The sequence below is a fragment of the Heliconius melpomene genome, chromosome 3 (genome assembly GCF_056956725.1).
Source record: "Heliconius melpomene rosina isolate 202511_hmr_F chromosome 3, ASM5695672v1, whole genome shotgun sequence".
Lineage (NCBI taxonomy): Eukaryota > Metazoa > Arthropoda > Insecta > Lepidoptera > Nymphalidae > Heliconius > Heliconius melpomene.
The window spans coordinates 2,917,953-2,931,212 of NC_140391.1; the positions used below are offsets into that span (position 1 = coordinate 2,917,953).

General features: G+C 32.5%; 1 protein-coding gene across 11 annotated transcripts in view; it reads right to left on the reverse strand.

Annotated features, from left to right (window-relative positions):
- Positions 1 to 13,260, reverse strand: part of CASK (peripheral plasma membrane protein CASK) — a 207,182-nt gene that overhangs the window by 11,117 nt on the left and 182,805 nt on the right. For all 11 annotated transcript variants that reach the window (XM_085207483.1, XM_085207482.1, XM_085207480.1 and 8 more), the window contains 2 exons: positions 1,519 to 1,704; positions 296 to 460 (listed from right to left, as the gene is read on the reverse strand). In XM_085207483.1, coding sequence (XP_085063609.1) covers positions 296 to 460; positions 1,519 to 1,704 — 351 coding nt within the window. The remainder of the gene's footprint in view (positions 1 to 295; positions 461 to 1,518; positions 1,705 to 13,260) is intronic.

Consider the following 13,260-nt stretch of genomic DNA (forward strand, 5'->3'; position numbering starts at 1 on the left):
GTCATCATATGCGATTTATTTATGGATACCTATTTAAAGTGGAAAGGTAATTGTTAAAACCACAAGGCAATTGTATTCGATAGTCATTTAACATGTATAATGTACACATTTCAATACGATTATACATATATTTCATACGAAATATAAATTAAAAATCCCGAAAACCAAAAAAATTTTTTTGAGAAAAAATAAACACCAACTTCACGCCACAAACTGTATAATCAAAATTCAACTGCAATTCAAACCCTACTAGAAAACTACAGAAAAAACCCAACAACCCCCAACCCCACCATACCAGCATCCTCTGAAGCTGCGCAACGGACTGGTTGGCAACGGGGGTCCCGTTGATCTCCTTGATCTCGTCGCCGACGTGCAGGGTGGCCTGGCGGTGTATCATGCCGCCATGCATGATGCGCGCCACGATACAGCGACCGTCGTCCGCCAGTTTCAGTGTTATGCCCTGGATTGTTGTTGTTGAAGTTTAATAAACAAACAATAAAGAATAATAAAAACACACCACCAGTATATTCTTTGTAATTATTCTTTTGAACACCTATATTTTCCTACTTATACAGATTTTAATTGATACAAAGATATCTTTAAAGTAAATGCATACTAAGATTTTCTTTTCTCGGGTGAAATTTCAACTCTAACGTGAAAATAGTACGGTTAAATTGCAATTTTAATTAAACGAAAAACGAGCACTTGTCCCATTTTAAATATTTTAATAAGATTTAATATAGGACACGTTTTTCCTTTTTAAATCACTTTATACTAAAATTAAATTTCATTATACAAGCGAAGACTTCGAACTATCTACTCGTATATCTCTTACAATTTTTTTTTATATTATGAAAAAATATATTTTTAGCAAAAGTAGGTATGCACAGAGAATCTGGTGTTAGCTTGCGCTATTATGTATAGAATTAAGTTAGCATAACACTACGGTGCTTAGGCAATTTTATATTAAGTTTCAGAGAGATTGCTTGAAGCGATGAGGCCGGCCTTATATATCTGTATATATGTTTTTATTTATTACTAGCGGCCCGCTCGCGGTTACACCCGCGTGAACTATGTTATTATTAATTTCTGTCTCCATGACTACGTCCTAGTGACGTCTATGCAACATTTGACACTCCTAGCATTTGTAATAACGAAGTTTCATACAAACTTTCGACCCCAAAAACAACCCCTTAGAATAGAGAATAACATAATCTAAATCATTTTTTTATATAAAGCTGAGAATTAAGAAAAGCATTAAGTTCCGTCACTCAACACGAAATGCTTCCAGGGGAAAATGGGGAACCGAAGTGTCTTAATGGGAACAGAATGTCTTAACACTAGGTTCCCAGGTACCCTCTGCCTACCCTTTTTTTTAAAAAATAAGAATGCTTAATTTATAGTTATTATAAGTTCACTCTGGCAAGTGGTCGTTGCAAATAAATCTTTTTATAAACATTACGTACACAACCCGAGACGTAACTATAGACATACAAAAATAATTAAAAATTCCCCTACCATAGGTTCATCTGTATTCTTCTGAAACTGTACGAGGCGTACTCTGGTCACGTTTTCGAACTCTGGCTCAGTGTCTTCCTCGTCCTCGGTGGGCTGGGCCCTGCCGTTGACCGGCGGCGGCGACGCCCTGAGGGACTCCTCTCCGTATACCTCACGAGCGACGACATCGTGCGCTTGTAGAAGGGCCTGGAAGGAATGTTATTATTAGTATAATACTTCGGATAGTAGATAATTAGGGTTTTATCATTATATCATTACAGCCTTGATAATAAAAATATTACTGCTTGATGACACACCAAGATTGTTATCATCAAATCTTATTTATATTTATAATATTTTTTTGGCCTTATTAGACAAACCACTAGATGCCGAAATTAAACCCACAATGCATTTGGGTAGAAAATAAAGAAGAAGGAGAAGAAGCGGTCTTTCAATAGGTTCTGTAAACCTATCTCGTAAATCCTAGAAATGGGCATAAACAAAACAAATAATGTAAAATTTTAATTAAATTAGTTTAAATACACTTGCGTCACGCAACTTGTTTGCCAAACTCACCATACACAGTCTTGAAATAGGCGAGAAGTGAAATACGTCTCCGTCAATACCTTCGGCTAATCAACAGAATATAAACACATACAGACGTTCAATCACTATAATCTTTGATATAGGAACAATAAAATCCAAATCGCGAAAATTCCTAAGACCTATCTATCTTTAACAACAAAGCACTTAAACCAAACTCGGTTCTCGTCCAGATCATTCGGCATAAACCCCGTCCATCCGTCCGCCTCCCTCCGAATCTGCCAATATTGCGGCCATCCTTTAATCCGCAAATGTTCTATCCACTGCATTCAACAAATTCCAGAAAATCACTGTGGATTGATGGGAAAGTCGATAAATTGATTATTGGGCGGTTGAAGCTTCAGTAATTTCGGTGTTGTAGCATTTCAGTGGGATATTGTCATTTGCGGTTGTAAATTTGAGCTACTTATTGCTATTTACGGTTTTAGGCAGATGACGAACAACAAATGAAACTATGGGGATGGCTTTTGTGTCATGTTGAAATGACAAATCGTAATTTTCAAGATTAATTTTGCTAATATTTTGAAGTATTTTAATAAACATAGATGGATGGGGATTTGAACATAGTCGATTTTAGATAAGACATGGGAGACATGCATATTTGAGTCATAAGACAATCATTAATATATTAATTTTATTTATACTTTTTCATTTCCAAACGAAGTAAAGTCGATATTTATAAATATTTAAACATGTGGTCTTGAAAATGAATATAATTCCAAAAACGAACCATTAAAAAAACGCACAGAGTTGAATTTGTGGACGTTATGTATAATATTAATAAAAAAAATATTTTAAAACAAAAATTATCTAAAACATAATTACATTTAATTCAAAAAAAACTTTTTTCATTACAGGATGTTTACAAACATTAGGGATAACCTAAACTGTTTTGCAACAACCCATTATCGGAGTTACCTGATACTACACCCAAACTCGAGTCTTTGATCTCATTTAAATTCGATCCCGAATGTTTATTATAGGTTGTACAAACCCAATATTCTTTGTTATTTTTTATTAAGCTTCACCCTGTATTCCGAATATAGCAGGATAGACAGGAGAAACCTACTGTTAGGACACTCCATTCTCAATTTTCTGTCGAATTTTCGAGGTATTGTAGGAAGCAGAATGAAGCTCTTTAATTATTATTTTTTCTCTAGTGTGAATTGAACCTACAACCGTCTAATTTACAGTTACACGTTCCCACTAAGTCATAACGGCGTTAACACATTGTATTTCCACAAAACACTCGGTTAATATAACTTCAGCTGCTTTGATACAATTAGGGTTCCCTTCGCAGCCACGCCGTGCTAAACGCTGCTCTATATCACCGTTAAAACTGGAATGGTTGGAAGCACTCACACTAGAATCAAATTTATTACTTAGTTAGAAACTTCTTTAGTATCCCTATAAATCTGAACATAAATTCAATTTCTGTAAGTCCTAACTTTTGTCAGTTAGCAATTGGGCAGTATAAATATTGTATGTATAATAATTTTCTTTGATGATATCATGGCGCAGTCATGGTTTTGGGTTCAATCTGCTTTTGGGGTAATATTTAAAATTAAAATATTTTCATTTTCGGTCTTTATGAGGCGAAGCGGCGTTTAGTTAATTGAGCCATTTAACAAGCAACGTTTCTAAATTTAGAACGGGAACTAGAGAACGGAGAATCTTACCACTAAGTTTTCTTTAGTGACCAGACGTATACTGGAGATATGTGATTTAAAAAAAATACTATTTAATTCTTAAACAGTAATTGACACCAATCTTGCTGTTCACCGCAAAATGCAATCACTCGTAAAATCGTAAATGTAGATAATTAAACATTTAATTCAGTCAGTGGCTCATGTCAACTGTGAGCAGGATTAAACATTCTAGTCCAATTACCCTCGGCTTATTAGGTATAATAAAATAGAATAAAATAGTTAGAATATAATTTATGTTTTTGGCTTCCGCTTACTGCACAAAGCAGGGCAGAGGGAATTTAATGTTTAGAATTCCATTCACTTTCCACCGATTTTTAAAGGCATTGCGTGTTAATGCGGGCTTTACATAGTTAGCAGAGCGTAGAAATGAAAGTACTAACATATAATAATAACTACATCATTCTTAACAAAATCATATAAGTAAAGTTTTCATATTCATATATACATAATGAAACCACCATTGCCATTAAAATAGTAAAAAAAAAGCTAAAATATTAGGTTACATCATTTCTAATACAGGCTTGCGGCAATGAAACTATGCCAGGTCGATTTGGACGGCAATTCGCTGTAACCGTTTGCCAAATCTACGAATAAGTGGACTTTCAGGTCTAACTGAGGTAAACCATGGCGTGGCGACCTATCCGAATATCTAAAGTAGGTCAGCTACGGTTTGGAAACTTAAACGATATGTCAACTTAACTCAATGATATAATATCTACTAAATTGACTGGATTGGGAATGATTATAAAGTTGTGTTTGCTCCAAAAAGAACTTCTTTTGCAGTTCATTATATTAGGAATTTAGGATCATAATGTAATATTAACTGTATATTTTTAAATATTTTATTATAATATCTTTTTGGCAAGTACTTTTGTTTTAGTTTGACATTTTATCCCTTATGTAAGAGGGCAAGGAAAGACAGCATAACGCCACTTGGTTCTCCAACGCTGCCACTCCGTTCCGCTTTCAGAGAGACAGACATAACTTGGTGAATGACGAAACTCAACGTCATATTATGTCTTGCTGGAGCGGGCAACAAAAAATAACTTCCTCAATTAAGGATCGAACCCACAACCATAGCGTAAACAGCCAGATGAATGGAATGCACAAGGTACTTAGTTAAAATGAAAAATACATAGTTCACTATCAATTCAATTTTATAAAAAGCTAATCCGTGACATAAGCCGATTTCAAATAATTTTAGTGTCGAAAATTCTAGCCTAAGCCAATTATATACGGTCACAGGACACGAGTCAATACAGATTATAGATCAGTGACAGCTGACAGAAATGTAAATAAAATGGAATCTCTGAAAATTGAAAATATAACTAATCTCAGCTAATTTAAAATGCAAATAATGCATAAGACCAGGCGACTGTAATCGTGATAGATTGTGGGTTCGATTCCTATTTGAAGAAATCAAATATACAATAAGTCTATTTTCCTCACTCTGACAACGAGACACCACCGCGTTGAGTGCTGCTACTCAACACGCAATACGTTTAAAAAAAATGCACATATAATTTTTAAAAGTTTACCAGAAACTATTAGAAATTTGAGCAAAATGGAAAGCTACCATTAAATTCTGTAAATATAATTCAATTCTGGTAATATTAGATAAGCATTTATTGAACCCTAAAATATATATTCCAATAGTTCACATTAATTTAATACAAAATATTAGGTCATAAATGTTCATTGTCCAACTAACCAACGCTACATTCGATAAACGCTATAAACACAATAATTATTGTAATTAGTAATGGACAATACCTTTTTGGATATAATTATTATTTCCTTTTATCTCCATCATATAAGCTACTGAGAGAAAATTAAAATATTCTTAATTTCAACATCAACAAACTTGAGCTCAGAGCGCTCTATCATCCTTCTACAGTAATCAGTTAATACCTACGCTTAAATATTTTAAACTGTGCAACGAAATTTAATGGGATTTTCATTAATATCAAAGGTTTTTCAATTTCTTTTATATTCACGCTGTATCCCTTATAGCAAGCAGGAGAAGTAGAAGGAACTTTTCCGATTTTTTTCCCATTAAACACATCCGTTCCTGTTGAGTGGCGAAACTCAACGCCGCGTTTTGCCTTGTTACCAGAGCGAAGAAATGTAAATATTAAATGTTTCACTTCCCCGAGTGGGAACTGACTTCATAATCGTCGTCTTTACAGTCAGTACGCTTATGTCGCTGCGCTACTACCGGCTGCTATCGAAATACTAGTAAATATTACAATCAATGGATTTTCCCAACACAAAATCGAACTCACTACTCACTGTTCAACAAATGTGTTAACAATTAACATTCACCAACTAATAAATAGATACTATAAAAAATTTAAGTAAACATTCAGTTTATTTTAAGTCTAACAAAATGGTGTTAGCAATTTAAAATGTAACGATATTTTTTTTCGTGAAACATTCATTTACAATGCGCTCTAGGAGAATGTAATTTTTAAATAAACTTTGCTTTTTCGTTTACAATTTAGCCTAAACTTTATTCTATGTGTTTTTTTTAGAAATAACAAAACGTAGTTAAATAGAGTGTTTACAAAAATAAAGTTCTCTAGTTTTTTTTTTTGCTTAGAATATAAATGTTAATTTGCCGAATATTTTTTACATATTTCTATTAGACTGTTTATATTTTTTTTACGCCTTCGCGTAACTTCGCTTCGCCTGCGTGAATTACGTTATTATATTTTTTAATTAATAATAACGTAGTTCACGCAGGCGAAGCCGCGGGCAGGCCGCTAGTACAAAATAAAGATAATTCAATCACAAAAATTCAATTCAATTCATAAAAGTATGCAATTACTTATCAATGCAATTCGTTATCAAGTTAAAATTTAGTCCGTAAACCGACTTTACAGACTACAAATTTTATTGATTTAAGAGAAGCCTAATATACACCCTATACATAAACAGAATGATAAACAATAAGCTTAAACACTCCGTTATTACAAAACTAAGTGACAGATTTCTTACTATAGGTATTTAAATCAATTTCTATCAAATAGTAAGCGCAAGCTAGTGGATTCCCCATATGAAATGCAAATACTTTTCATATGCAAATACAGACATTGTATTCTAAACCATGTCTTATCTGTGTCGTTCCGCCAGAAATCCTGTTTATTTCAACAAAACATTTCTCCGTTGCTAATGTGAATCCGCTTGCCTTGTTAGCTCGATCCCATGTTTCATATGTAGTTTGTATTGTACATACATACATATGTATATGTGAGGTCGTTATAGTTTCTCTTATTTTATTTTCAAAGAAAATAAGGATTTTTTTGTAAATAAATAATTTATGAATTTTTTAAAAAAGCTTTAAATATTAACGAGTAATGAATGATTTTTAAAGTGTTTTTCCACACTTAGGAAAGAAAAACCCTTTTTTAGAAAACCTATAAACAATTGAACTCTTGAAAATCGTCGAAGGGCTCAGATTACTAAGCAATACGTTTCTTGGACGGTTTCCAAAAAGGCAACGTCAAATCCCGCAACGTTCATTTTTTTATACCTTTTTTAAAAAAAAAGTAAATAACTTAATATTATATGTTTTTTATTAATATAGCTACATTTGTAAAATTAAGTTGAAAATAATTAAGAAATATATTTTTGAATTTTATTATTATAAGTTAAAATAAATGTTCAAAAGTATATCCCAGGATCAAGCAAATTATAATTTTTTCGTTCTACCAACATATCCACCTTCCAAAAACAAAATGCGCCCGCAAACCATTGAAAGCTCTTAATAACAGTATCAGGTATACACAAATTTAGGCATATTCAAGCTCGAACGAATCCATTCAATAGAATATGAAGGAGATACAGATTCAATACATTCGTAAACAGAAGTGTCTGTATGTTGTATACGAATACCTACAAAACGTTACTTACTGTATTCATATTTACTCAACTCGAAACCCCCTCGCGCCGGTAAAAGTAAAAAAATATATATATTAAGTGTGGAAAGATGATGATATTTTAATCCGGTCTCGAGAGGCATTATCGTTATCGCAGAAACTGGAACAGATCGAAATCGTTACAATTCAATTTATTTACTTTTATATTTTGCTGTTGACAGTTTAGAAAGAGAAAATTTAGGCACTGGGTTGGGCTTGGCGGACACTAACGACGTCTTTTGTTTTGATTGAACTAGACAAATGGAAACGTGCGAGACTCGAACCGACAACCATCGCTTGTATTACTTACAACTTACTTATTAACAACATAATTTCCTTATTTATTAACAACATAATTTCCTATATAGTCGATATGATAGGGTGTCATCACACAATAACAATCATCACACGTGCCCACTATAAATTATTTCGGGTTCAATTGAACTGGATTCAACTGTGACAGGTGTTAATGATAAAATGCTTTAAATGATAGGTATGCAATGAAATTTACGTTTTGTCAACGTAATTAATCATTGGGAATATTTAATTTTAACAGAATATACCTACTGCATATCTAGTTATATAGGACGTTATAGGTAATATTTTTGTTTTTTTTTTAATCAACCTATCGCCGTCCATTGCTGAATTTTTGTTTATTAAATACTATACAATACTATCCGTAACTTGTTAGTTATGATGAAATGAAAAAAAAAACCCGATCGAGTGTCAATTTCATGATTGTAGGTCAACGGGAATTGCAACTTGTAAAAATAGAATAAATAAAAATATTTGTTTTAACATTCATTTCCTACAAAATAAGGAAAAAAAAAAAACATATTTTGTATGAAATGAATTGAAAAATACTATGTAATGGGCTTTTTCTGTGATATACGTATGAATTCCTTCCATTACTTTTTTTGTACTCTTAAAATTTGTTAAAAAAATATATATATATAATTCTAGAAATAGCTTAGGTTCACCATCAATATTAATGAAAATAACTAACGAGTTAATGAAAATAACTTTAACTGCAGTTTACCAGGGGTGACTGCAACGCAACGCGCATAGCCGGCTCCCGCCGTCGCGTCGGGGTTATGTGAGAATCCCTTGGTTTTCGTACCCTGGCGTGAGGCCGTCAAGGAGGAGCACCGCGAGTAAAAAATGGTATCCTTACGATAAAAAAACCCAAAAAAGATACAGTGGACTACATGGAAACTAATGCATATCGTCTTTCTCGATAAATAAATCATCCAATAAAAACGATTGAGTCACAATTCGAACCAATACTTCCTGAGAATAGTGCGGTCAATCAAACAAAATCTTATAATTTCTGATTTTGAAAATATATGTATACTCGATACATATATTTTCAAAATCAAACCTAGGACAACCAAAAACTATCTACAAAATAAGTTAAAATTTCAAACGCGATAGGTATTTACTACTATAAGTTATTACCAGTTCAATTAGTTGCTCCTTTGCCGTTAATTTCCAATCTATTAATTTGTGAATACATGCGCACGTAATTTGCATTTGGCAATGACGGTTCCTGTTAATGTGTATAATAATCGGTCTCTAACGCATTGTATGGAAAATTAACCGATAAAATATTTGTAACATATTTAGATTTTTTTTCAGCTTCACGCTGTATCCCGCATGTAACAGGGTAGGCAGAGGGAGTCTAGTGGTAAGATTCTCCGCTTCTCACTATCCGCCGCATTCCGAAACCATTGCATGTTGAGTAATGCCAGGGCGAAGAAATGAAAATATTAAATATTTCATTCACAACACAACCTCACAACCTTTCATGTTTATTAACACACGCGTGTGCCTCTATATATATCTTTTAAAGTATTTTTTATGATAATAAGCTTTGCTTTATACATTTAAATTAAAATTCACGAAATATCTGCTTCAAACGAGTAAAACTGTCAGAAATTTTCAATCTCCACAACTTAATTTTTAGTTCGGAATGTGAGACTGCGTCCGCTACTTTATACAAAAAAATAAGTAAATCTGTACTAATAATATAAAACTTAACAGTTTGTTTGTTCCAAAGCGCTAACCTTAGGAACTACAAGCATGTATATTTAAAATATATGATAACTCTTGTAATGGAATAGGTTACATTATAAAGGCAATAGGTAGGTACCAACATAAAACTATAGAAAGAAGAAAGAAAACTGTTTGGAATGTAATATCTATCACACTGAAAACCCATACATACTTTTTCCCGCAATCGAGTACTTTTGAGAAATAGATCTATTTTTTGTATTTAATAACATGATCCAATATAATATATGACATGTAACTTATCTGACACAGGAAAATAGTTTGGTCGATATCAAAATCTTCTTACAGAGGTGCTCATAACAATAATAAGTTCTAATAAGCATATAAGAAATAACATGCAATTCGATAAGAACGTATGGCTTAATTGGGTACAGTTCTTTGATGGTCCTCAAATATTTTAGTATATTAGTCCCTTAATAATACTTTAAAAATATTAAAATATATGAATGTATGTACGAAAATTTATCATTACTGCAGAACTTAATAAGAACTTATTAATATATACAGAACTTAACATTACAATTAAGAAATACACAGCAAACTGTTTCTTAACTCTATTAAAACCTTAATTTTGTGAGAGCATTACGAGTGCAGATAAGATAAAATAAGATTTTAAGTGAAATAGTTCCAAATCTGTTTATTTAACATTCCGCATGTTCAGAATGCTAGGAAAATCTGATTTTCTTTACGGTCCTGGGATTGCGATGTTTATCTCGCTTAGTCCCAAAAGGAATTTATCTAAATCTGATATAGGACTAGAATAATGTAAGGCTATACATAAAGGAGTACCCGTTTACTGATCTAGATTTGTCCACAGTGTGGTCAATACGGCCTTAACTAAGACCAGTATTTATAAATCGCTCTCAAGATCGATCTCAGATTTGAGAGCGGTTTATAAATAGAGACTTAAAATTATATTCTTAAGTACAACATGTTAAATTTACATTGTAACTATTTATTGGTATTGTAAATAAAATAATAAATAAAAAATTAATATGAACTTTGTGTCACTACATTCTCTCAAATAGAGCTCGAACCCACATCTTAATTACAGACCATATCTTGCGTGTTGGCCACTAATCAAACTAATATAAATACTATTAAAATATCATTTTTTAAAGACTTGGAAAGGGTGTAAAGTAAAAGTTTAAGAAACTAGTTTCTGAACGAGAGCTACCTAGATGGCAGTAACTACTGACGAAACCGAGATTAAGGTAAACTTAGTATTTGTTTTGCGCTAGCGTAAATAAATTGACAAGTAATGAATCTCAAGACCATCAGGCGGAAATACTTATTCCAGTAAAACTTTGAGTCGGGACTTGATAGTAATTTAACAAGTTCTATAGGTAGAATAAATTTAGGGAGCAAGAGGTACGCTCATGTTTCCAGGGGTAAAAAAAAATAATTTAATCGACTAGGTGTTTTCTCAATTTACAATTATGCTTAAATTACGATTAAAATAATAACTAGAAAAAGAAGTGATGTTTTTAGATGTAAAAAGATACAAAAAATAAAAATAATAGCCCGAATGAGAATTGAACCCACAACCATTGCGTTGTAATCTGGTGTTATCGGACCGACATACAATGATTCCAAAGTATTTTAAATTAAAATAATAACAAAATTATTGTTCTTACAAATTATTTAAAAATCTATCACAAAAATACATCTCAGAAACTACATTTCATATACGTAAAAGACGACCTGATATATATCATTTTCCTGGCCCTTTTTCAGTAGCACCCACCGTAGTGAATGCTCCCTTCATATCTCACTTTATTCAAGTGAATGGAAACAAGTGAATATTTGGGATGTAATGCGATGCAAGATGTAATATCTTGGCAAATGACCGAATAGTGTTTACACTTACTCCTTGGAACAACAGTTATTTAATACTAGCGGCCCGCTCGCAGCTTCGCCTGCGTGAACTACGTTATTATTAATTTCTGTTCATGAGTACCTACGTCCTATAAGTGACGTCCATGCAAAATTTGAGACTAGGAGTCTCAACATGTAGTTTCTGATGAGTGAGTGACCTTTCGATTTTACATATATAGACATAGGGACAGAAGCTTAGTTTAAACTAGTTTCTAATAGATACGAATGAATGACAAATAGAAACTCCATCTATATCTAATTGCTATCTAACGAATCGACCAGTACAATTCGAAATCAATATGATATTAAAGTAAAACTGTATTACACACAGTACCTTCATATACATGTAATATATAACTTTTGACGCGCACAACCCGACAATTATCAAGATAATTATACAATTTACTAACACATGGCCGATTTGAACCATTTAATAGCCTGGTGGAACTATGGACAAACAACAAAAATATTTATCATATAATTATACAATTATTATTTATTTGTTTTCCACAATTTTATTACATAATCTAAAAATTTCATCAAAAAAAAAACAACAAATAATTTACCAACTTAATATATTACTTTGTTTTTAAATGACAACAGACAGAAACAAAAGATTAAATCGTGTTTACCAGAAACCAAATAGGATTTCACCAATTTCTTTTCCACATAATCTATGGTGACACTGTGCAGGATAGAGCGTGTGTATCTTATCTAATGGATGAAAGATAAGGGTTATTGCTAAAAGGAGGAATTGTACATAAAACAAGTCTGTAGAAAAGTTTGCTAATTTGAGAAAGCTTAACGAGATCTGAGAAGGAGATATGTGGCCAGGCGTGGCGCAGAGGAACAAAGTGTAAACGTGAAATGCTATGGGTTCGATCCCCACTTGAGGAAATGAAATATAAATTTAAATTTCTTCGCTCGGGTGTCGAGGCAAATCACGGTGTAGAGTTCCGCCACTCAACACGCAATGCGTCCATAATTCGGTGGAAAGCGGGAAACGGAATGTCTTAACATTAAATTCTCTCTGCCTACCATGCTGTGTGCGGGATACAGCGTGAAGCTGATTCGCTTTATAACGAGATTTGTTCGTATTAACACATTAGCTTCATTTATAACGTCAAATTGTGGACGTAGGTATGCTACGCTTAAAATTAAGTAAATTGGAATAGCTAATTTATTTTTTTATTACAAATAAAGTACGTGTGTCCATTAAATAAGCGAGGGTTTTCTGGCTCGGCATTTACTTAAGTATAGCAAATTCATAAAATTAAAAATCTATTTATATAATTTACTATTAAGAAAGTAGGATTAATCAATTTCATTTAACGACTTTTACAATATCCATTCGTAAAGTTGGACGCAACTTGTTTGACTTGGCCTTGGTCTTTGACAGAGACTTAATTACAAGTGCCTGTCGAGGCAACAGTGTAAAATATAATTTAACTTTATTTTATATAATTAGAATTGATTATATTTATTATATATAGATCTAGAGAGAATTCGTTAAACTAGATATAAGCGTACACTTTTAAAGTGTTTTTATATAGTCGATTTGTAATTATAATGAAAAAAAA